Genomic DNA, 25,375 nt, shown 5'->3' with positions numbered 1-25,375 from the left:
CGCGCCGGGGACCGTTTATTTTACATTTCGTTACAAGTAAAAAGGATAGCTAAATAAAAACAATAAGTAAAACGGATAACTAGATGTTTTAATTGCGCAAAACGTATTACTACGTAATTATGATGTATTATAACGTGTTACTACGTAAAACGACTAAAGGCAAACGTCCCAATTAGGACGTTTTCTAGTCTTCACTTTTTGCGCGTTAATAACATATCTTTTTACTACAACATCATTGATACTAGCCATGTGTCCGATGTGTCGAAACTAATCTAAAATCGGATGTTACTGGAACTTTGATGATGACGAGTAACCGTTTCGACCGCATCTAAACAAATATGGATATCTTTCTGCTACGTCAAAGCATCCAAACTCCAAAGTACGATAACATGAAACTCTTGATATTCGCCCTATCTCTCTTTAACATTACAGTACCTCATCTGTGAGAAAGAGATGAAGCGAATGTTAAGTCGATTTCGATATCATACGTTTCATCTCTTTCACACATATCGTAAAATGTTACGTTAAACAGAGACAAAGCGATATCTGAATTCCAAATATCCGTTGCCTACCACAAACCTAATAATTTTCTCTGTGACTATAGTTCCTGTTCTATACAGTACGTCCAAACAAAAATTAAATTATTTTATATAATCTGTGCGTTTTATTTGTTTTAAATTTTATTATTGCCGCGAAAATGCTGTCAGTCATTTTGAGAAAATAATGAATTACATATTGAAATGACAGTTTTTGGCTATCTGACGCAACACCACAGCGGCACATACAATCACCACGATTTATAATTTTAGCTAATGGCTTATATGTTAAAATTAAAACTTTTAGTTTTTTAGGGAAATAAATGACGGTAAACAAAATGTCTGTCAGTAAAAACCGTTGCAAACTTGTAACATATCGCCAACATTAAAATAAAAACTGGCGTCGCCATGACCTAAGAACTGTGAATTAGTTATAGTATAAAACACTAAAATAATATTAAATTTGATTTGAGAAATAATAATACAAAAATCTGTTTGAACATATTTATTGAAGCATTTCGAACAATTAATTATAGTTAGAAAACAAAATTATTTTAATGACTGGTAACAATGACTGGTTACAACAGATAATAAATGTTTGTGTCAATATTAGCGCCATTTTCTTATCTTTTACGTTTGAAGTAATACTGATTGTTATTTTTTAAATTATAACAAACTGGCAAAATTATTTTACAAAATTAATTAATAGGTTTAATGTAGCTTATATATTAAGGGTTAGTACTTGGAACTCTTTGACAAAGCTTAAATATTGGTTGAAATTTAATTGTTATAATACGTGAAGTTGGTACGTTACAATTTGTTTATTTTCAATTCAAGAGAAACAATAAACTATTACAAATAGTTTTTAGTAATAAATTACAATATAATTCTATATCATTTTTCCTAAGGTGATAATTAAATATTTTGATTAATATTCATCCGCGAACGGATAATCCGGGTGGTGGAAACTGTAACAAAGAAAAATAAGTTTTTTTTTTAATTATCGAATACATATTACGAGCCGAGATGACCCAGTGGTAAGAACGCGTGCATTCATATTCATGTACTTAATTTGTGTTCATAGATCCATCTCGTGCTTGGCGGTGAAGGAAAATATCGTAAGAAAACCTACATGTGTCTAATTTCATAGAAATTCTGTCACATGTGCATTCCACCAACCCGCATTGGAACAGCGTGGTGGAATATGGGAGAGGAGGCCTTAGCCCTGCCGAGGGAAATTTACAAGCTGAAAACCGGTGTATACACCATTCGATACAACAGCCTAAGGCCTACTCTTTTTTTCAGGAGAAGGTTAGGAACATATTCCACCACGCTGAAGGTTTCCAAACGATGTTTTCTTTCACCGTCGAGTACGAGATGAATTATAAACACAAATTAAGCTCATGAATATGCAATGGTGCTTGGGTTTGCCCGCAATGATCGGTTAAGATGCACGCGTTCTAACCACAGGACCATGGAGGTTTTATTAAAGATACTTACTCGCTCATGGTGCAGAGTCTGCCATTGCATTCTAAGGTGCCAATCGTCTCGATATCCTCGGGGGACAGCTGGAAGTTGAAAACGTCGAAGTTCGAGAGGATTCGACTCTTGGTGACTGACTTCGGGATCACGATCAGGCTGCGGTCTATGGCGTATCTGTGGCGAAAATATAATTTTATTATCTGTTTGTAAATAATTAAAATTTCAGTGTACTTTATGGTGTTTAAATATTCTACCAATTTGAGGCTATTTATTTATTACGTAAAACTATTTTTGCCAGTTTTTGACCCCTATTAAAAGAAAAAAAATAAGAATAGATCAGCCGTCTATAACAGTTATTATAACGTAAGAATCTAAAGGAAAAATGAACAAACGTTTGGTTCATTTCAATATTTATGTTTCAACGTATTTTTATTTAAAATTTAAAAGGTTCTAAAGAAGGTACCGCGCTTTTTTTAATAATTTTAACTTTACGCAATTTTTGATCTAACGTAAGAACTATAGAAACTCATTCCCACCATTCGTACGAAAACAATACGATAAAAATTGTCTTACGTCATAAATGAATGGCACCTTTCAGATAAAATGTATTAAATTATTACCATAGTTGTTTTTATAAATATTTCGGTCAACTCTAACATCGCGCGCTCAATGGTCAGATAAAAAATCGCGCGACCATTGTCAAATAAAATATCGCGCTCTCATTGGTCAAATAAAAAAGCGCGCGATTATTGTCAAATCAAACAGCGCGCTCTCATTGGTCAGTTACAAAATCGCGCGATCATTGTCAAATCAAATAGCGCGCTCTCATTGGTCAAATTAAAAAGCGCGCGCTTCACCGACACCATTACACTTCCCGTCTCTTTTCGCGAAAGTGCTCTCATTGTTTGCAGAAAAGAGAGAGATATATAATCATATCAATGCTTCATTTGAAAACAGCTGTTATATTTTAATAAAGTTCTTTAGCTGAAGTTTTTAATAGTACCATTATTAACATGTTGAAGTACTATTTATAAGGCTTACCGGCTTTTATTATAGTCGTGTCAGTATCGAAGTTGATAACAGTAAGTGTTTAATGTAAACAGCTTTGTTTACAATATTTAAATTAAATTTCAATAGTACTGTTTTCGCAAATAATATTCATTTTAATATTATCAGTGTTGCCAATTAATTCGAAAAAAATATTTTACTTGCATTTTGTTCAGATTTAAAAATACATAGTATCTACGTACACCTTTTTTTGTGGAATAGGTTGGCGGACGAGCATATGGGCCACCTGATGGTAAGTGGTCACCATCAAACATAGACAACGACGCTGTATGAAACATTAACTATTCCTTACATCGTCAATGCGCCATCAACTTTGGGAACTAAGATGTTATGTCCCTTGTGCCTGTAGTTACACTGGCTCATTCACCCTTCAAACCGGAACACAACAATACTGCGAACTGTTGTTTAGCGGTAGAATACCTGAAGAGTGGGTGGTACCTACCCAGGAGGGCTTCCACAAAGCCCTACCACCAAGTTAACTAATCATTTATTACTGATTGAATATATTTAATTCTTTAAAATGAATTTTATAAATGTTACATGCTGATAACAATAACATACTATATAGTATAGTAGTAGCCTATATGTATTTCGCGCGGGTGACACCGCAGTTTCAGCTAGTTATATATTACGTTTTTTTTAAAGTAAATTGAATATCTAACCTGATAAGGACTTGAGGAGCGGTCTTGTTGTATTTCTCAGCAATTGCCTTGAGTAGAGGATCTTCCAAGAGCTGAGGGTCACCAGGCTTCGCCCAGGGTCTGTCCGGGGAGCCGAGGGGCGAGTACGCAGTGATCGCCATACCGAGGGATCGGGCGTAATTGATAAGTTTATCTTGATTCAAATAGGGATGGACTTCGATCTAGTTTATAAGAAAAAGAAAAAAAATAAATGAAATTATATAATTTGTCTTGTATGTATCATAAGTAAGTAGGGCTATATTCAGTGACCTAGCTATCGTAGGGCCAGGAGGTGCAGCGCACCAGGGCCCCGGTGTCCAGGGGGCCCTCTAAACTAAACCTTAAGCTTCTGAAGCTAGAAAATCACGACCCTGCGCACAAGATTTCTTATTTGGAATTTATAAGTTTAAAGGGTAATTATAAGTTACAGAGGGGGTGAGGGCCCGATTCTTTTTCTATGCACTGGGGCCTCCTCACCTAGCTGCCACTGGCTATGTTCGATTTTAGGTTCTATGCAGTGTGCAGGTTTCCTCACAATGTATTCTTCACTGACAGCATAATATAAATCCTAAACACAGGGCTAAAAGGCTACCGGTTAAGATTCTTGATTCTGGAAGGTGCTACTTGAATATAGTAAAGTAAAGTAACAGCCTGTAAATTTCCCACTGCTGGGATAAGGCCTCCTCTTCAATTAAGGAGAGGGTTTGGAACATATTCCACCACGCTGTTCCAATGCGGGTCGGTGGAATGCACATGTGGCAGACTTTCGATGAAATTAGACACATGCCGGTTTACTCACGATGTTTTCCTTCAGCGCCGAGCGCGTGATGAATTATAAACACAAATCAAGCACATATATATAGTGATGTTTGCCTGGGCTTGAACCCGCAGTCATCGGTTAAGACGCAAGCGTTCGAACCACTGGGCCATCTCAGCTCATACTTGAATAGGATGTATTTTTATTTTAAGATTTCAAAATAATTAGAATGAGTGAATTACCTGTAAAACTGCCGGCTTAATCCTGGCAACTTCCATCACCCTATCGATCTGTCTCTTGTTGAAGTTGGATATACCGATGCTCTTGGTGAGGCCGATGTCCACGAGGGTCTCCATAGCCTTCCACGTGTCCACATAGTCCACGGACGACGGGATCACTTTCCCTGCGTCGTCTACTGGAAACAGTTCGCCTCCTTCCTGTGAAAATTAGAGGAATTATTTTGTGGTTGTAATAACTCGAGATGGCCCAGTGGTTAGAACGCGCGCATCTTAACCGATGATTGCGGGTTCAAACCCAGGCAAGCACCGCTGATTCATGTGCTAAATTTGTCTTTATAATTCATCTCGTGCTCAGCGGTGAAGGAAAACATCGTTATGAAACCTGCATGTGACAAATTTCACAAAAATTCTGCCACATGTGTATTCCACCAACCCGCATTGGAACAGCGTGGTGGAATATGTTCCAAACCTTCTCCTCAAAGGGAGATGAGGCCTTTAGCCCAGCATTGGGAATATACGGGCTATTGTTGTTGTTGTATGATATACTAGCAGTTGTTTTAGGGTGCTGGTTTTTTATGTGTCAGGCAAAAAAGTAGACTATGTCCTTTCTTGGAGTTGAAATTTCATCAAATTCGGTTCAGCGGTTTGGTCGTGAAAGAGCAACAGACGGGCACAGACAGACAGAGTAACTTTCACATTTATAATATTAATATAGATAATAATAATAACGCTCTGGAAAATTCCCATCGATGAGCTAAGGCCTCCTCTCCCATTGAGGCGAGATTTAGGAGCATTTTCCTCCACGCATTAGTAAATCTCCAATGTGTGGTAGATATGTGACAGAATTTCGTTGAAATTAGACGCATGCAGGTTTCCTCGCAATGTTTTCTTTTACGAAGCACGAGATAATAAACACAAATTAAGCACATAAAAATTCAGCGGTGTTTCCTTGGGATTGAAACCGTTAGTTCAACTTAGGGAACAGTGTAAGTTCGATTATTATCGGTCGAGTAGTTTCACAAATTATATATTTTAATTTCACTACCTCTAATGTAAGTTCCATTAAAATCGGTCCAGTAGTTCACTAGCTGTTTCTCATTTTGAAGTCGGTTTATTTTTGTATTTAGTAGTTTTACTTAATGTATTTTTTATGACCTCCAGTTAAATCGATTCGTTTAAATTATTCAAAATGCGTTCGTAGTTATTGATCGACAATCATGCTGTGTACTTTTCGATATGCTATTGACATACTATTATTTCACTTGGTGGTAGGGCCATGACCGTCTGAGTAGACACCACCGAGTATCACCACTAGGTGACGTGCCAAGTTCTATTTTTATATCAGATGTTAATGGAGGAACATATAAGCCACCTGATGGGACGTGGTCACCATCGTTCATAACCAATGGCGGTTTAAGTTGTATTAACCATTCCTTACATCGCCAATGCGCTACCAACCTTGGGAACTAAGATGTTATGTCCCTTGTGCCTGTAGTTACATTAGCTCACTCACCCTTTAAACCGGAACACAACAATACTGCCTACTGTCGATGGAATATCTCATAAGTGGTACACACCATAAAAAAATCCTTTAATTAACTAAGAGATTTCTGGCACTTACCTGGAAAGCTTGAGGCCAGTGAATCAGGTACAAGTCTAAGTACTCCAGGCCGAGGTTTTGCAGTGTTGTCCTCAGAGCGCCCTCCACGAGGTCTGGACGGTGGAAGGTGCACCATAACTTGGAAGTGATGAAGATATCCTCCCTGATAAAATTGATTAAGTTAAAATGGTATTTTATAATAGATTCAGTGGCGGATTTACCAATAGCCTAAGTAGGCTGGAGCCTAGGGCGGCAGATTTAGAGGGTTGCGAATTTAGCCCAAATTTGATATTATTTTACAGAAATTAAAAAGAAAAACTTATAATTTTATGTTACATTACGTCCGTAATCCGTATACTCGTCACTACATAGCGGGTTCGAAAAATAATCTAGTAACTGACAGAAATATCACCTAGTTCATAATCATACTAATAACGGGAAAAACAGATTTGTAAATCCGCCACTGCAGTGATTCCTATGTGTTTTTGCATATGATATTTTAACGTAACGATATTTATTATCTGTGTAATTGATTTGCTTAATTAAAACCTTACTGTATTTGAAAAAAATAGTTTGAATATACGCCCGCTTATCACAAACTATGCCCTGGCTTCGCATGAATGCAATACTGATACTAAATATACTACAGAATTTGTTTATTTACGACATCACATTAGATACTTCTAAAATTGTCAGTGTTTCTTTACTATATTGTCCATGTATTATGTACGAGAAGTTATGTGGAGGGTGGCTATCGTGGTATGGGTATGTAATGCGGAGGAATAAGGAACACACTGTGAGGAAGGCCTTGAGCATGAATGTGGATGGATACACAGGTAGAGGACGACCAAGGAAACGATGGATGGATTGTGTGAAAGACGATATGGATAGAAAGAATGTTACTTGTGAGATGACGTCTGACAGAGAAGTATGGAAGGAGAAGACATGCTGCACCGACACAGAATAAAATTGGGATAAGAGCAGCATGATAATGTCCATCTATTATATACAGAGACCTTCCTCTTGAATCACTTTATCTATTAAAAAAAACCGCAACAAAATCCGTTGCGAAATTTCAAAGATCTAAGCATACATAGGGACAGACAGCGGTAAGCGACTTTGTTTTATACTGTGTAATGAATCATGAATGATCCTGATATTGTCAATAAAATGTCTATACATACAAATGACGTCATACTGCTGACAACCTTGTATTAGCGATTGATTTTCCACTGTTAAACACGGAAAGCTACGACGGTTTTATGTGCAGACGTGAGTTTGATACTATCTCAAACAAATATTTTATTGCAGCTCAGTATTCGACAATTTTAACATGATTATAATTCACATTTTTTTTATGAACATATAGGCCACCTGATGGTAAGCGGTCACCATCACTCATAGACAATGACGCTGTAAGAAATATTAACTATTCCTTACATCGTCAATGTGCCATCAGCCTTGGAAACTAAGATATCTCTTGTGCCTGTAGTTACACTGGCTAACTCACCTTTCAAACCGGAACACAACAATACCGAGTACTGTTATTTTGCGGTAGAATAACTGATGAGTGGGTGGTACCTACCCAGACTAAGACTGGACTAAGAATAATATTGTTGTTGTTGTATGTTGTCGAAATCATTATTATTTTTACATACACATATTTTATTCATCAAGAGCTGTATAACTTCAAAAAGTATAATACGTGACCTTGTTATCAGACACTGTCAACACAATGATTGATGGCTTAGACATTATCATCACTACGTTTTAATTAGTTTAACTATTTTAATCTTAAATAGAGTGCTGACCTACTTTTGTTGTCTATTTCTTGCTGGAAAAATGCATTACTCTTTTTCACCATGTGTGGGGTTATAGGTGGCCCATATGCTCGTTCGTCAACCTATACCATAAAAAAGTCCTGTCAATTTCCGACGGCTAGACTTAAGGCCTCCTCTCCCATTGAGGAGAAGATTTGGCACATATTCCACCACGCTGTTCGAATGTGGGTTGGTGGAATACACATGTGGCAGAATTTCTATGAAGTTAGACACATGCGGGTTTCCTCACGCTGTTTTCCTTCACCGCAGACCACGAGATGAATTTATAAACATAAATTAAGCACATAAATATTCAGTGGTGCTCCCCTGGGTTTAAAACCGTAATCAACGGTTAAGATGCACGCGTTCTAACCATTGGGCCATCTCGGCTCACTCGACAACATGTTTCCGCAAAAATAGTAGAGATAGTTCGATATTAAATCTTGGAATATCAATGACAGTTAAACTGTCGGCCATGTTTGATAGCTAGAATTATTATTGTTAGTTTTCACCACCAACATAGAAAATACAGATGATTGATTATCGAAACGATTATAAAAAATAGTGTTGGAATAAACAAGCAACATCTGCGTCAAGTCACACAACTTCCCTTTAAAAAAAAAAGGCGGGAGTTTTGCGGCTGACACATTGGGATCGCGAATATAATTATTACGGTGTAATGTGATTATTGATGGTTATTTGTGTTGTCTGACTAAATGTTTTTTTATTGTGGTAGATTGATTGTTATTTGAAATTAAATAGAACCGTTTTAGAGGTTAACCTACTTCTTACTTCTGGTTCTAAAAATAGTTATTTGAAACATAAATAATAAATAAATATAATAAATATAAACTTCTCTTCGGTCCAGTGGTGGTCGTTAAATCATTTTTATACGATATTAGGAAGTGAATGGGAGTACATTTTTTTATGAATAATATTGACGACCTTCGTGGTCGAATCTCTGAAGTCCCGGGTTCGATTCTCCAGTCGATATAAATTATCACTAGTTTTCTATGTTGTATCGGGTCTGGGTGTTTGTGGTGCGATCGTTACTTTTGATTTTCCATAACACAAGTGCTTCAGCTACTCACATTGGGATCAGAGTAATGTGTGTAATGTTGTCTCATATTTATTTTATTTATATGTATTTAAAAGCAGGGTCTTTATCCAGTTATTTCATCAAAACACAGAAATTAAAAAAAGAAAACAAACGAATAAACGAAAGGTCACAAGTGTTATAAAGCTCACCGTTTAATAATCCCTTCTTCAAACTTAGTCTTTAATGCTTCGCCGACTTCCTTTTCATTGCCGTAAATATGGGCGCAGTCGATGTGTCGGTAGCCGGCGTCGATCGCGTCCTTTACGGCTTGTGTCACTTCACCGGGCTTAGACTGCAATAAAAAACAACTCCGTAAAGTTATATACATTTATTTAAACATATTATAGTACGCTGTACGATATAACTTAGATGTAGCATTCAATAAAACCGATTACTGTTGATTTACACAACTAAGAGCTAGCGCGCACTGGTAACTTTTGTCACGGTGATTGTTTCGTCACTCTTGTCAAATCCGTGAATATGTACAGATGCAGACACAAATGTCAACCAATTGTCACGTCGTAACGTGCGCGCACCTCCATACATATTCATGGACTCGACAAGAGCGACGAAACAGTCACCGTGACAATAGTTCCCAGTGCGCGCTAGTTCTAATAGAAAAAGCTCCCTATCGTGCCATTCGACGCTATTCGTCGCTATAGATTCCCCCGTCAGTTCAACTCGAAAAGCAAGTGCGTGTAAATCGTCGCGTCAAATTGACGAATATATTAGGTCACATGATATTACAAGTTATTACGTTTGTATAAAGATCATATTCACATAAGAAATAAATGTTGATAATTTGGGATGGCGTACTCCATTCGGATGTGATCGGTTTTACGAATTTTGCCGATGCTGCATGTTTCGTACTGTACACACGTATTCAATTACAAAATAACACAAAAGCAACAAAGTTTTCAATGTTACAATAAAACATGGAGTATATCCAATAAGATAATTAAATAGTGATTAATTGATAACCATAAAAAGTAATGTTTAAAAAAAAAACAAAAATATTAATGATAAATAGCGTTTTTTTTATTTAAGCTCTTAATAAGTTAAACAGATTTATGTTAAAGATTACATAACTGTGCTGTTCATTATAATTGTCACATGTATTTACTAAAAAGTTATTTTAGGCATATTTCGATCTTAATTAAGGGACATTACAGTAGCCTGTAAGTTTTCCACGGCTGGGCTAATTCCCATTAATGAGAGTTTTTGGAACATATTCCACCACGCTGTTCTAATGCGGGTTGGTGAAATGCACATGTGGCAGAATTTCGATGAAATAAGCCACACGCATGTTTCCTCACGATGTTTTTCCTTCACCGCCGACCACGAGATGAATTATAAACACAAATTAAGCGCACTTACATTGCCTGGGTTTGAACCCGAAATCATCGGTTAAGATGCACGTGTTCTAACCACTGGGCCATCTCAGCTCCTCCTTTCCGTTTATGATTAATATATCTTTATTAATAATACAACACTATTACACTTAATTACTTATATCAACGTTAGTTTTATTTCCATAGTTCCGATAGGTATCGTCGACGTGCAAAACGGGATTTTTTCGCAAATTCATGGTGAGTATAACAGATTAAACAATCAATCAATGATAACGCGTCAATTTGCTGTCAAATGCTTATTTGACTTTTCTCCTCTTAGAGCTAGCGCGCACTGGTGACTTTTGTCACGGTGACTTTAAAGTGTTTGTCATTGTCACATCACGTTTCCAAAGCGGAGTCCGCTCATTAATAGAGACAGTGATAAAACATTTTCGAAATCGAAGTTTCATTTGCCACTATGGATTTCGAAGAGACGGTGGTTCTCTGTGAACTCGTGAGACTCGGGAAAAAAAGAAAGCGAAGAGAATACTGGGTACTAATTTCTTCCCACGCTTTAATTTTCACGTGAATATCTGAATACTTTATCAATTTTTTATCATAAAGAGCTGTTCTCTTTTCCACTTCTTCTATTAGAACATAATTATCAGTATCGTATTCACGATGTTTTACGTTATGAATAGATGGTAACGCCATTTCGCGCGCCAAAGTCGTCAGCGAAAGACTGACGACGAGAATGACAAATTTATCGCTTGTGCGCGCATTGCTATGAAAGAACGTAAAGACGCTGACAGTTTCTTCGCGAGCTTGTTCGCCGATCGGCGGACACAAATGTCACCGAATTGTCACGTCGTAATGTGCGCGCAACTCCATACATATTCACGGACTTGACAAGAGTGACGAAACAGTCACCGTGACAAAAATCACCAGTGCGCGCTAGCAGTACGGTTGGAAAATGGTATTGTTGGAATGTACAAGCAACATCTGTGTCATGTAAACATTATCTTAAAAAAAAATAGGCGGTAGTTTTGCGTTTGACACATTGGGATCACCATTATGATTATTACTCTGCAGTGTGGTCATTTGTGTTGTATACTAAATGTTTTTTTTTTGGTAGAAGTTTTTATGGTATAGGTTGGCGGACGAGCATATGGGCAAGTGGTCACCATCACCCATAGACAATGACGATGAATGACGATGATGTAAGAAATATTAACTATTCCTTACATCATCAATGTGCCACCGACCTTGGGAACTAAGATGCTATGTCCCTTGTGCCTGTAGTTACACTGGCTCACTCACCCTTCAAACCGGAACACAACAATACTGAGTACTGTTATTTGGCGGTAGAATAACTGATGAGTGGGTGACCTACCCAGACGGGCTTGCATAAAGCCCAAGTGAATTGATAAAGCCCTACCTCGAATTGAATTGATGATTGATTGTTATTGTAAATAAAAGATAATTGTTTTAGAGGTTAGCCTATTTCTTACTTCTAGTTCTAAAAGTGTTTATACTAACTGCTCGTCCCGGTGTCGTCTACGTAAAAAAAAAGGTTAATTTATTACAGCGCTGACGTGGTATCAATCTAAGTGTCAAAGTACACAGATATACAAAAATAGATCTCATACTATAATATAGTTAGGAAAATTTCTAAATACATAAACATTAAGATTGTTTTACAATTAGGGCTGACAATATCACTCACTCACCACGTGTGTCATGGTGAGTGACGTTTAAATTTGATCTCGAAAAAAACAACACAAATCAAATACAGATAATCAATGATATTCTAAAACAGATATGTTATATCCATACTAAACAACAGAAAAAAGTGCGCCGCGCCGGGGACCGTTTATTTTAGTTTATTTTTACATTTCGTTAAAAGTAAGAAGAAAAGCTAAATAAAAACAATAAGGAAAAAGGATAACTAGATGTTTCAGTTACGCAGATTACTACGTAATTATGATGTATTATAACGTATTACTACGTAAAACGACTAAAGGCAAACGTCCCAATTAGAACGTTTTCTAGTCTCCACTTTTTGCGCATTAATAACGTATCTGGTTACTACAACATCATTGCAGATAGTATTTTATTTTAAACACTTTCATTTTTACTAACTGACAGTTACTTTTTTTATTGTATGTATTCCATAGTATAACACAAAGTCGCTTACCGCTGTCTGTTTCTATGTCTGCTTAGATCTTTAGTATGCAACGGTTTTGATGCGGTTTTTAATAGATAGAGTGATTCGAGCGTAAGGTTTTGTATATACCTAACACATGGATAATATAATAAAGAAAAAGTGATGTTTTTAGTTTCTAATGTGATGTAAACGAACATATTCTGTTGTATATTTAGTGTAAGCATTCGTGCAAAGGCTTTCGATCATTTCGATGTTACCTTATATAATAATTCATTTGTGTATTTCTTGTATCTATTAATAATATGTTAAGTTGTTATTTGGTTAGAATCAATGATGTTCTAATAAACAGACTAGAAAACGTCCTAATTGAGACGTTTGCCTTCAGTCGTTTTATGTAGTAATACGTTATAATACATCATAATTACGTAGTAATACGTTTTGCGTAATTAAAACATCTAGTTATCCCTTTTACTTATTGTTTTTATCAAGCTATCCTTTTTACTTGTAACGAAATGTAATATAAACGGTCCCCGGCGCGGCACACTTTTTTCTGTTGTTTAGTATGGGTATAACATATCTGTTTATTAGAATATCATTGGGTTAAAATAAATAAATACTTCACTATTTTGTTGTTTCGTCGTCTTATCGACGTTATCGTAAATGTAAAAACTATTTTTTACGCTAGCTGATATCGATTTTTATCTGATATTGTATCTTCAATCTTATTGTATTACATAATTTAAAAATGTGCCAGGTGTCATACACACATCAACATTGTCTAGGGATATTTTGAATTTACTCAATTATTTCAAAATTTATTAAAGATAATATGCAACATGTTTATATTTTTATAAAGCCCATTTATCTGACTATACTCCAGAATAAAAAATAAACCATATTATATTGCGTAAACAATTTTATCCTTAAATAAAGAAAAACCGTAAAATAATGGTAAAACTAAAAATTAATGTTTGTCTTGAGAAAATGTGAAAAATGTAGAAAAGTTATTGTTTTTAACAGTCATATGAAAAATCAGTAGTCTGTAAAACCATCCAAGACATTTATAACGTCCTGCAACAATTTTTCATACTTTGGATTAAGTTATCCAAGTCTTGCTGCGGTACATTGGCCCAGGTCCGACTAAGATGCAAAAAAGTGGCTCATCCGTCGCAATATTTGCAGGAAAATTCCTCGAAGCTCTTCTTTGGAGTATGGCCCACGCGTGCTCTATGGGGTTTAGGTCAGGTGATTGAGCGGGACAGCCTAAGACCGATACGTCTTGTTCCTACAACCATCTCGTCACCACTCCCGCTGTGTGCGGACGGGTGCAATCGTGCATCAGCGTGAATTCTTGGCCCATTTTTAGTCTATGGGGCTAAATTATTGGCACAAGCATCTCGTTACGGCATTTTTTGGCCGCCATGGTGTTTCTGATCCAAACGAGGTCTGTTCTTCCACCAAGATAAATTCTCGCCCAAACCATAATTATGCCGCCGTGGTATGAATGGACTTTCTGAAGATGTTGCAGACGGCTATCATGACCAGGGAATCGCCAAACACGTACTCTACGTGTATCGGGATGGAAACAGAACCGGGACTCATCGGTAAACAGCACTACAGACCACTGGTTATCATCCGACAGCAAATTTACACGAACCCACTCTAGTCGTCGTCCACGATTTCCTCGGCGTAGTGCTGGAGTACGAAACGGTCTGCGAGTATGAAGGTTAGCTTCATGCAGCCTTCTCCTTACAGTTTGGTCACTCACAAGCAACTGGTCCTCTGGCTGGAGCCTCTGAACCAATTGAAGTGCCGTAACATTTGGTTCTCTTTTCGCGGCAACTTGCAAATATCGGTCTTGTCGTTGATTGGTTATGCGCTTCCCACCTGGATATCTTTCAGTCACTTCACTAGTAGCACGGTAGCGTGACCATAACCTAGATATGACGTTTTGTCTTGTTCCAATCTCCTCAGCAATTCTCTGTTGAGTAGCCCCAGCTTGGAGCATGCCTCCTGCCCTTAGCATTTCTTCTCTCGTTAAATGGCACCGCTGCATGATAAACACAATAGGTTTAACTCGAAATTAATCGATAACTTGTTATAAAATTTAAATTGGACCCAAAAAAAATCTTAATATGACGGTAGGTAAACGAAACCTTCGGCCATCGCTACCATTATGTCGCGTAAAATTTTTATTTTTATTTATTTTTTTCAAATTCAAATTTAGAATCGTCCAAGAAGGTTTACAAAATAGTCTTTCATCAAAAGATTTTAAAACCGGATATGATTTTTTGAGTTTAAGAATTTTATACAAAATATCCCTAGACGGTGTTGATGTGTATATTTAGATATACTCACAGGATAAATAATCTAACAATAATAGGCTATTTGACTGGTTTTTAAAATCCATTTTATATTACTTAGTGGAAATTAAAGAACCCAGTAAAAGTTGTGTTTTTTTATTTTTAGTACATATTTGTCGAAAAATATCATATTATAAATTCCATATTTAAATAGCGCACAAAAACGCTACTTGGACAATATGGCGCTGCAATGGGGTCGATGACGTCACTTTCCTGTATTTTAATCTGTGGTACATATAGTAGAAAAGCAAGGTTTATATAGCCCGTCAAGTGTAAGTTGGCGTGTGGCAAAAACATGTACTAATTTTTTCTGTTCGTTTAATATCTTATTTGTTTTATTTACCCTTATTGAGAAAACTTACCCAAAATATATTAAAAATGAGATGAAGAGAATTATTTTCTAGGGAGATATTGGTAAAATAAACAAAAAAGTGGCAAGACAAATGTGTAGCAGGTGCTGCCACAGGAACGCCAACTTATACTTGACAGTCTACAACAAAGTGACTTCATCATAAGCCCGGCCAATCAGGAGCATTTTGTGTCACATGACAAACGTTTCAAAATTTGCATTTTTATTTATGGATTTTTGAATAAATTAAGTATTATTTTCAAATTTCATTAGTAAATAACCATTTTTAAACTAATATACACTGATTACAATAATTCACAATTTATTTTTCGCATTGTCAAATAGCCTATTGCAATAAAACTGCTCAACAACAACAACAACAACAACAGCCTGTAAATTCCCACTGCTGGGCTAAAGGCCTCCTCTCCCTTTGAGGAGAAGGTTTGGAACATATTCCACCACGCTGTTCCAATGCGGGTTGGTGGAATACACATGTGGCAGAATTTCTATGAAATTTGTCACATGCAGGTTTCCTCACGATGTTTTCCTTCACCGCAGAGCACGAGATGAATTATAAAGACAAATAAGGCACATGAAACAGCGGTGCTTGCCTGGGTTTAAACCCGCAATCATCGGTTAATATGCACGTGTTCGAACCACTGGGCCATCTCGACTCAAAACTGCTCACATAACATTAATTTATGTCACTATGTTAATTTACCAATCGATAGATATATATTATTTATCCGCTTATTGTATATAATTATATCCTTTGACCACCCATCCACGAATGTAAGCTTTCTTCTCCCTTGCCCGTTCAAAATCCGCCGCCATTTGTTTTTCTCGTGCCAGGCAGTACCAGTCGCCGCTCCACGCCACGAGGGGAATTGGCGGGAGTCCCACAATACGGTGTCGATAACCGAATCAATAATCATACTAATAAATGTTATTTCAATTAAAAAAACGTATTATAAAAATCAAAACCGTACTAAATATTACTACTTCAATTAAAATTTTATAAGTATATTTAAAAAATCATGAATCATTCAAGTAGGCTGCGAGTACTTAAAATAATTCACTTATTCGTTCATTCATTATTTTTATCATGGCGACCAAACGGGTACTTTTATCCGGGTTAAAAAATAACCTATATATTATTTCAAACTTTTGCGTTTATAATAATTATGATATAAAAGCTAATATAAGTAAAACAAGTTAGTTCATCAATTACATTTTCTTTATACCTATTCCAATGATGTTCTAGTAAACAGATGTCATTAACGCGCAAAAAGTGAAGACGAGAAAACGTCCTAATTGGGACGTTTGCCTTAGTCGTTTTACGTAGTAATACGTTATAATACTTATAATACATCATAATTACTTAGTAATACGTTTTACATAATTAAAACATCTAGTTATCCCTTTTAATTATTGTTTTTGTCAAGCTATCCTTCTTACTTGTAACGAAATGTAAAAATAAACTAAAATAAACGGTGCCCGGCGCGGCACACTTTTTTCTTTTGTTTAGTATGGATATAACATATCTGTTTATTAGAATATCATTGACCCATTCCAAAATAGTGCTATAATTACAATAAAAAAAAAAAACAAAAACCTTTAAATGTCAAATGACATTTTTCATTATTTTTCAGTACTCTTTAACTGTACTAAGTATTGCATCATACAGCCATTAGACTTATGACAGGTTGTATACTAAAAAAAATTACATGAAACATTTTTTAACATCTGTGCGTTAAAAAAAACGATTTGTTTACGAACTGTGAATTCAGATGTGTTAATTGTTGATGTATCAATGTCAATAAACACAATTACCGAATATCGTGTAAATTGATTAATATTTTTGAAATAAAGAGACGCTAGATCATTTTTTACACGATATTAGGAAGTGAATGGGAATGAACTAGTTTGAAGTATGACGTATTATAATACATACGGACAATTTTAGCAATGTTCCCCTGTAAAAGCATTTTATACATATTTTTTTTATGAATTATATTGACGACCTCAAAGACCTCGAGTCGACATAGAAGTTCATTAGTTTTTTATGTTGTCTTGGGTCTGGGTGTTTGTGGTGCCGTCGTTGCTTCTGATTTCCATAACACAAGTGCAATAACTACTTATAGTACGACACAACTTAGATTTCGCATCGGCAAAATTCGTAAAACCGATCGCATCCGAATGGAGTACGCTATCCCAAATTATCAATACTTATTTCTCATGCGAATATGATCTTTGCACAAACTTGTAATATCATATGAACTAATATATTCGTTAATTTGACACGTCGATTTACATGCACTTGCTTTCACTGACGCGAGAATCTGTAGCGACGAATAGCGTCGAATGACGCGATAGGGAGCTATTTCTATTGGTCGTGTAAATCGGCAGTAATCGGTTTTATTTTCATTCCGTCGCATTTTCCGATGCTACATCTAATTTAAGCCGTACTATACTTTAGCAATGTATGTGATGTTGTCTAATATTTATTTATTTAATTTATATAAGGGGTCTGACAAATGCGCCACCTGAAGGCAATTTTTGAATTGGTCACTAATCCAATAGGTATTGCTACTGTGACTAATTTTAATAATTCCGTATTAAAATCAAAAATCTTTATTCAATTTAAAAAGAAGAATAAATGAATAAATAAATCGTATTATTCATTAAAAGAATACTTTTTCGAAAGAAACGCCTGGAGTTAGGCTCGGGTTCCATGATAGGACACCAATTACTGTAAATAACAGCATTGTAAATATGTTTATATGAAAAAAGCAACAATGCGAGTTTCTTGCCGTTTCTTCTCGTTAGAAGCTGCTTTGCGAAACGGTGGTAGTGTTTAATTGTTGACGATTCAAAAACGCTTCATTGTGAAGTTTACTTGAATAAAATTGATTTGATTTGAATAAGTTACTATCTCCGCGTTTATTAATTTACATTACATTAGATACTTCTAAAATGATCAGTGCTTCTTTACTATATTGTCCATGTGTTATATACAAAAACCTTCCTCTCGAATCGCTCTATCTATTAAAAAAACCACATCGCCCTTGCGTAATATCAAAGATCTAAGCATACACCGGGTCAGACAGCGGTAAGCGACTTTGTTTTATACTATGTAATACAATAAAACCTTATTTGACGCGTGCGGAGTCGGAAAGGCTCCAAATACCGGAAATGGCTTTTTTATATTACATCTTGTTATGCATAATTATTATCTATTGTGATTATTTGTTTGTACAAAGTTGAAATTAAAGTAAAATACTTCGCTGTGATTATAATAATGCATTTTATTGTTGTGAAGTTTATAAGGAGTGTTTTTAAATTCATTACACAATATACTGACAGGCTAATGGTGTATGTACTGTAGTAATACGAATTACTCATATACTGCTACATGTTTTTATTATATATTATTTATTATAGATTATGTTTATATTATTTTAAAATACAAAAAAAAATAATGTCAGTGTGGACCACGTCTCCCAAGAAGACGACAAGAATGATTTCCAGCGAAGATCTGCTGATGTTTAGTATAAAATATAAAACGCCAAATGTTTAATATAAAATGTAAAAAATTGGTGTATGTACAGTCGGGTTTAGAAAAGGTTCGTCACCTTAAGATCTATTTTCGCGTGCTCAGTGCGAGCGATAATCTGCTTCACCGATCGAGAATGTATGACACTGACAGACATATTTTGACAATTCAGTAGAAGATAATCTATCTAATTTAAAAATATGTTACACAATTTTGAACCTTATATGCAGTTGTCAGTTCAATGCTTTAGTTACAAAAGGTACTAAGAGTTTACGACTTCATAAAGGAATGAAATTGAAAAGTAATGAAGGTTTTAAAAAACTTGCGGCTTTAAGCGCGCAAAATTTATAAAAAAATTTTCCATATCTGTTTCACCCCCTTAGGGGTGGAGTTTCGGATATCTACACCCTATAAGGAGCTCATCTCCAAGTTTATAGTTATTATAGTTTCTGAGATATCGTGATCACTGTTTAAGTGAATTTTATTTCGCTTTTATCTATATTAATATTTAAAATGTGAAAGTAACTCTGTCTGTCTGTCCGTCGCCTTTTCACGGCCAAACCGCTGCGAAGCAAACATAAAGTAAAGTAAAGTAAAGCAAACATGAACTGCAAGAAAGGATATTATATACTCCTTTTTTGCCTTATACATGACAACCAACACACTTAATCGACAACCTCCGTGGTCGAGTAGTGTTTTGATGGCAACGCCATTCCGAGGTTCTAATCCCGGCCGTGTCAACGTAGAAAAAGTTGATTAGTTGTCTATGTCGTCTCGGGTCTGGGTGTTTGTGACGTCGTAACTTATGATTTTCCATAACACAAGTGCGTTAGCTACTTACATTGGGATCAGAGTAGTGGATGTGATGTTGTCCATTATTAAAAAAAAAAACGATCGTAGTTGCAGGCGACTACTAGTATGTATATATATATAGTCAAAAACCTTTATTAAAAATAGAAGTGTTTACACTTTCTTATTGATTGTCGAAAATCTACCACCGGTTCGGAATATAATACCTCAGACCTGAGAAGAACCGGCGAAAGAAACTCAGCGGGATCTATTATTTTTTCAACCGACTTCAAAAAGGAGGAGGTTATCAATTCGTCTGTATTTTTTTTTTTTTTTTTTTATGTTTGTTACCTCATAACTTTTCACTGGGTGGACCGATTTTGATAATTTTTTTTTTGTTCGAAAGGTAGTGCTTCCCGTGGGGTCCCATTTTTTTTATTTTTTTTTCCGATGATGGTATCCGTATGAAAACGACATAAGTCTTAAATTTGCATTATGTATATGCGCGACAAATAGGTGAAAAACTCAAAATCACGTTAACCAATTTTGATAATTCTTTTTTTATTATAAAGGATATACTTTAAGGGTAGTTTGGTGAAAGTTTGGTAAGGTTCTGAGCACAGGATCCATGACAAATTAAGGGAACGGGAGGGAACGGAACAATTCTGAAGAGCACGTTAGCAATACTCGGTCGAATCTTTTATTTATGGGTTACTTGGATATTTGAATCACCTTCCGGAACGTGGTTATGTTCATGTAATTGTCATAATCGAATATTATAATCAACTAGCGACCCGCCCCGACTTCTCAGGGGTGCAATACTGATACTAAATATACTAAAGAATTTGTTTATTTACGACATCACATTGCAAACTTCTAAAATTGTCAGTGTTTCTTTACTATATTGTTCATTTATTATATACACAAACCTTCCCCTTGAATTACACTATCTATTAAAAAAAACCGCATCAAAATCCGTTGCGTAGTTTTAAATATATAGGGACAGAGAAAGCGACTTTGTTTTATACTATGTATTGACGGAACTCCTAAACGGCTTATAGTTAGGGTGCGATTTGGGGCAGAATTTCTTTCTGTCTTTAATCAAATTTTGTGTATATGATGTGATGTACGACATAGCATACGAGTAGCTCTTTTGCAAAGTTTTTTTACTGAGGTCGATTACAGCTCTTTCGAGGCTCCAAATATAACAATAACTAAAACTACGTTATATAATCGTAAATCGACTTTTAAGTAGTCTAATATTTTTCATTACATTTTACCTAGGAGGACTCTAAAAAATATGTTAAATATGTAATTATTTTTATTGCTTTTTAGAGCATTTTTATTTGTTTTAAAATTGTGTTCTGTTTGAAGTCGGTTTTTCTTTTTGTTAAAATTTTATTTATTTTTATAATGTCAATTTACAATATACAATAATAAATATATTCTTGTTATTTGAAACAGCCTGGAGGCGATCATCTTATTCCCAAGGTGTGCAGTCAACTAGAAAGTCGTTAGTGCTGTAATATCCTTTAGCACACAAACACTCTTTAACGATTCTTTTGAATTTTATAATTGAATATTGTTGAACGTTTTCTGGGATCCTGTTGTAATATACCTTGATAGATTATCATTTAATGAAACAATATTTACTTTTCGCTGGCCGGTTCGTATTACGTGCGTCGTTCTTTCCGAAACAGTAAGTTACAATCAATCCTACACCTAGTAATATTAAATCTTACACGAAAAAACTACCTAACGGATTTGGATGAAATCTTACAGTAATATAGGTTATACATCAGAATAACATATAGGCTACAATATATAATCATTTTATGTCATTTAATCATAATATATAATACATTTCAATGATTATAAAACGAGCGATCCGCCCCGGCTTCGCACGAGTGCAATGCTGATACTAAATATACTACAGACTTTTTCTGGTTTCTTTACTATATTGTCCATGTGTTATAAACAAAAACCTTCCTCTCGAATCACTCTATCTATTAAGAAACACTGCATTAATGTCCATTGCGTAGTTTTTGTTATGGTATAGGTTGGCGGACGAGCATATGGGCCAACTGATGGTAAGTGGTCACTATCACCCATAGACAATAACGCTGTAAGAAATATTAGTTATTCCTTACATCGTCAATGTGCAACCAACTTTGGGAACTAATATGTCATGTCCCTTGTGCCTGTAGTTACACTGGCTCACTAACCTTCAGACCGAAACACAGCAATACTGAGTACTGTTATTTGGTGGAAGAATATCTGATGAGTGGGTGGTACATAACCAGACGGGCTACCACCAAGTAAAGTAGTAGTTTTAAAGTTCTATGTATACATAGGGACAGACAGCGGCGAGCGACTTTGTTTTACACTATTGCACAAAAATATAGTTATAAAGTACATTTATAAATTTTTTTTATTAATCTACCTTAGATTAATATTTATCGTTCAATTAATGTTTTGACTCACCTTCCAGGTCCCCAGGCCGATGACGGGACACGACCTGCCGTTGTTGAACACGATTTGAGGTACTTCCGCCATTTTAGAGTATGCAAGTGTATCGGAGCACTTTCAGCACGGCACTGAGCGCGCTGTGTGACCTTATCTATTTTTATTTACGATATAGGTTGTTAAGGATTGGTTTCTCTAACGCGACAGTTTAATTTTAATAATATGTTGTGATTATTTTGTTTGGCTGTATGTGATTTCATATATCTTTACTAATATTATAAAGAGGAAAACTTTGTTAGATTGTTTGTGTGAAAGAATAGACTCAAAAACTGCTGGACCGATTTGAAAAAAATCTTTCACTATTTAAAAGCTACATTATTCACGAGTGATATAGGCTAAATTTAATTTTTGAAAAAAAAATAGGGTTCCGTAAGATATTTGCGATTTTCGGATACAAGGTGTAAAAAAATCAACCAAAATCATCTTCTTAGTTCTATTTATTTTATTTTTTTTATTTTGAACCTATATGGGTTATTTTCATTTTCTTATAAGATGCACCATCCTGACAGAAATTCTAAATCTACGCGGACGAAGTAGCGGGCAGAAGCTAGTGTATTTATATTTTGGTATTTCTTTTGACTATTAATAAATATAGCTACATTCAAAACTGGGTTTTAAATTCAATACACTTACGAAATTTAGCACACGTGCTTGGAAGCCTAAATGGATCATCACAATCAAATATATTTCAATACTAACAATGTTACATACATATCGAACTGACAACCTCCTTTTTTAGAAGTCGGTTGATAAATTTAACTCTGTTTTTCTGTCTCTTTCTTTCGATCAACGTTAGTTACTCTTTTTCAACATTTATAAATACAAAGTCATGTTAGTTAAACATAATTATATAGATATGTATGCAGCATTATAGAAAATAAACTGGAATGGTATCATATATATGTTTTATATGTTAACTGTATTTGACATTGTATTGATTGTAGTATTAGTTTTTGCTTCTTAGCTATTAGTTCAATTAAAATAAGTTTAAATTTTATTATTATTATTTAAAATCACAACGCTTCCGTCAATTTGTCGATTTAAGTTTTATTTTGAAAACCAAAGACGTTTAACATTATCCTTTATTAAAATTTTAGAATGTCATCGCATTATAAATAAAAAATTGTGATTAAGACAGTCGCGTCGTGCGCAGCGAAACTCCAGGTTAAATTTTAAATGATTATGGAAACATAAGTCAGGGTGGAAAATTATAGAAGCCTTGAGGCTCCCATGACGTGGCGCAGTTATACTTTTTATGGTGGAATATTTTTTTTTAAACAATGCACTATAAAATTGAAATGTATATGTTAGTCCCTTTGCTTAATCAGTTATAAGTTTTTTTTATAATTGATAATGTTACATAAAGAAATTAACCTTCAATAAATCAATAAATCAAAATATACTATATTCAAGTAGGTTTTTACAAGCACTTTTGAATTATCATTTAACAAATATTTTAAGTGAAGATACCACCGGTTCGGAAAGTAGATTCTACCGAGAAGAACCGCTAAGAAACTTAGTACTTTTATCAACATTTAAATATACAGTTATGTTAGTTAATTACAATTATATTTGTATGTTGTATTCACTTGGTGGTAGGGCTATGTGCAAGCCCGTCTGGGTAGGTAACACCCACTCATCAGTTATTCTACCGCCAAATAACAGTACTCAATATTGTTGTGTTCTGTTTGAAGGGTGAGTGAGCCAGTGTAACTACAGGCACAAGGGACATAACATCTTAGTTTCCGAGGTTGGTTTACAGCTTCATTGTCTATGGGTGGGTGATGGTGACCACTTGCCATCAGTTGACCTTTATGCTCTTCCGCCAATCTATACCATAAAAAAAATGTAATTTATCCTGTTTTTACATCGCCAATGATATCAATCTTGGGAGCTAAGATGTTATGTCTCTTGTGGATGGATATATTTTTGGTAAAGTAATTCTGACTACTTCAACCTTCAAAGTATTACTGTGTTCCGGACACAGTAATACTGAGTACTAAAAAATAATCAAGACTGTTTTCATTTACAAGAGGATTTAAATAAATTAGGACAATATTGCATTGCTAATAATTTGCAGCTTAATGTTGACAAGTGTTGTGTAATTAAATTTTCAAGAAAAAAAGAACAAATAATTTTTGACTATTCCATATTTAATACTAAATTAAAAAGGGTAACCGAGGTGAGAGACCTTGGGGTACAACTAGACAACAAACTCATATTCGATAAGCATGCTGAGGAAATAGCGATGAAGTCGTATAAAATGCTTGGATTTATCTTTTTGCAAGGAGCAGATTTTAAAAATATTCATACCTTTGTAATTTTGTACAATACTTTCGTTAGATCACATTTAGAGTATGCGTCAACTGTTTGGAATCCACAATATGCAAAATATGTCAACAAAATTTTTTTTTTTCTTTATTAACATAAGAATTAATATCATTAAATGCTTAAATATATACAAATATGAACTAAAACTAGTTACTGTATAAATATTGACCGCGTGGAATGGTGGTAAGAATGCTAGCAGCATTTCCCCATTGAATCGCAATTCAGATCCTCTGGGCAAACGAACGAACGAACCAGCCCTACTGTCACCAGTGGAGGCAATGAGGCGAGGTGTTATACTTTTGATGAAGCTTTTTGCACCACTACTCCAAGGGCCAAGCGTTTCGACAGCAAATGGAACAAAAAAGTAATTAGGTATAATACCCGAATATTTAGTCCTTTTTTTGCTTCAGCTTTTTCCGCAGCGGCACCGGCTCTTAACATTGTTTCTTGGATATGAGATGGGGCCAACGTGTCAACGCATCAAGGGACCGACCTCGTTCCCAGGGAACCAATGTTAATCCATCAGGTCTCTTACCATCATCACGACTAATTCCACGAGGCTCAGTAAGAGCAGGAACGTCGATGGTGGCAAGAGCCCCCTTTATTATGTCATTAAGAGAACAGTGGCGGAACTTTGTGTCAAACTGTGTAGTGTAGCGTAAACCAATGACGTGTGGCATCT

The 25,375-nt window shown here is 35.3% G+C and overlaps 1 protein-coding gene across 1 annotated transcript; it reads right to left on the bottom strand.

Moving 5' to 3' along the window:
• Positions 1-1,026: 1,026 nt before the first annotated feature.
• Positions 1,027-22,436, bottom strand: LOC124541745 (aldo-keto reductase family 1 member B1-like). The gene is made up of 7 exons (XM_047119689.1): positions 22,321-22,436; positions 9,431-9,573; positions 6,384-6,525; positions 4,766-4,960; positions 3,749-3,948; positions 2,037-2,192; positions 1,027-1,504 (listed from the first exon to the last, which is right to left on the bottom strand). The coding sequence occupies exons 1-7, from the start codon at positions 22,390-22,392 to the stop codon at positions 1,465-1,467; spliced, it is 948 nt and encodes a 315-aa protein (XP_046975645.1). The 5' UTR covers positions 22,393-22,436; the 3' UTR covers positions 1,027-1,464.
• Between the last annotated feature and the right edge of the window lie 2,939 nt (positions 22,437-25,375).

This window comes from Vanessa cardui, chromosome 28 (assembly GCF_905220365.1).
Source record: "Vanessa cardui chromosome 28, ilVanCard2.1, whole genome shotgun sequence".
NCBI classification, from domain to species: Eukaryota; Metazoa; Arthropoda; class Insecta; order Lepidoptera; family Nymphalidae; genus Vanessa; species Vanessa cardui.
Note: the sequence above shows the minus strand (reverse complement) of the source record. Positions and strands in the feature narration are given on the sequence as shown.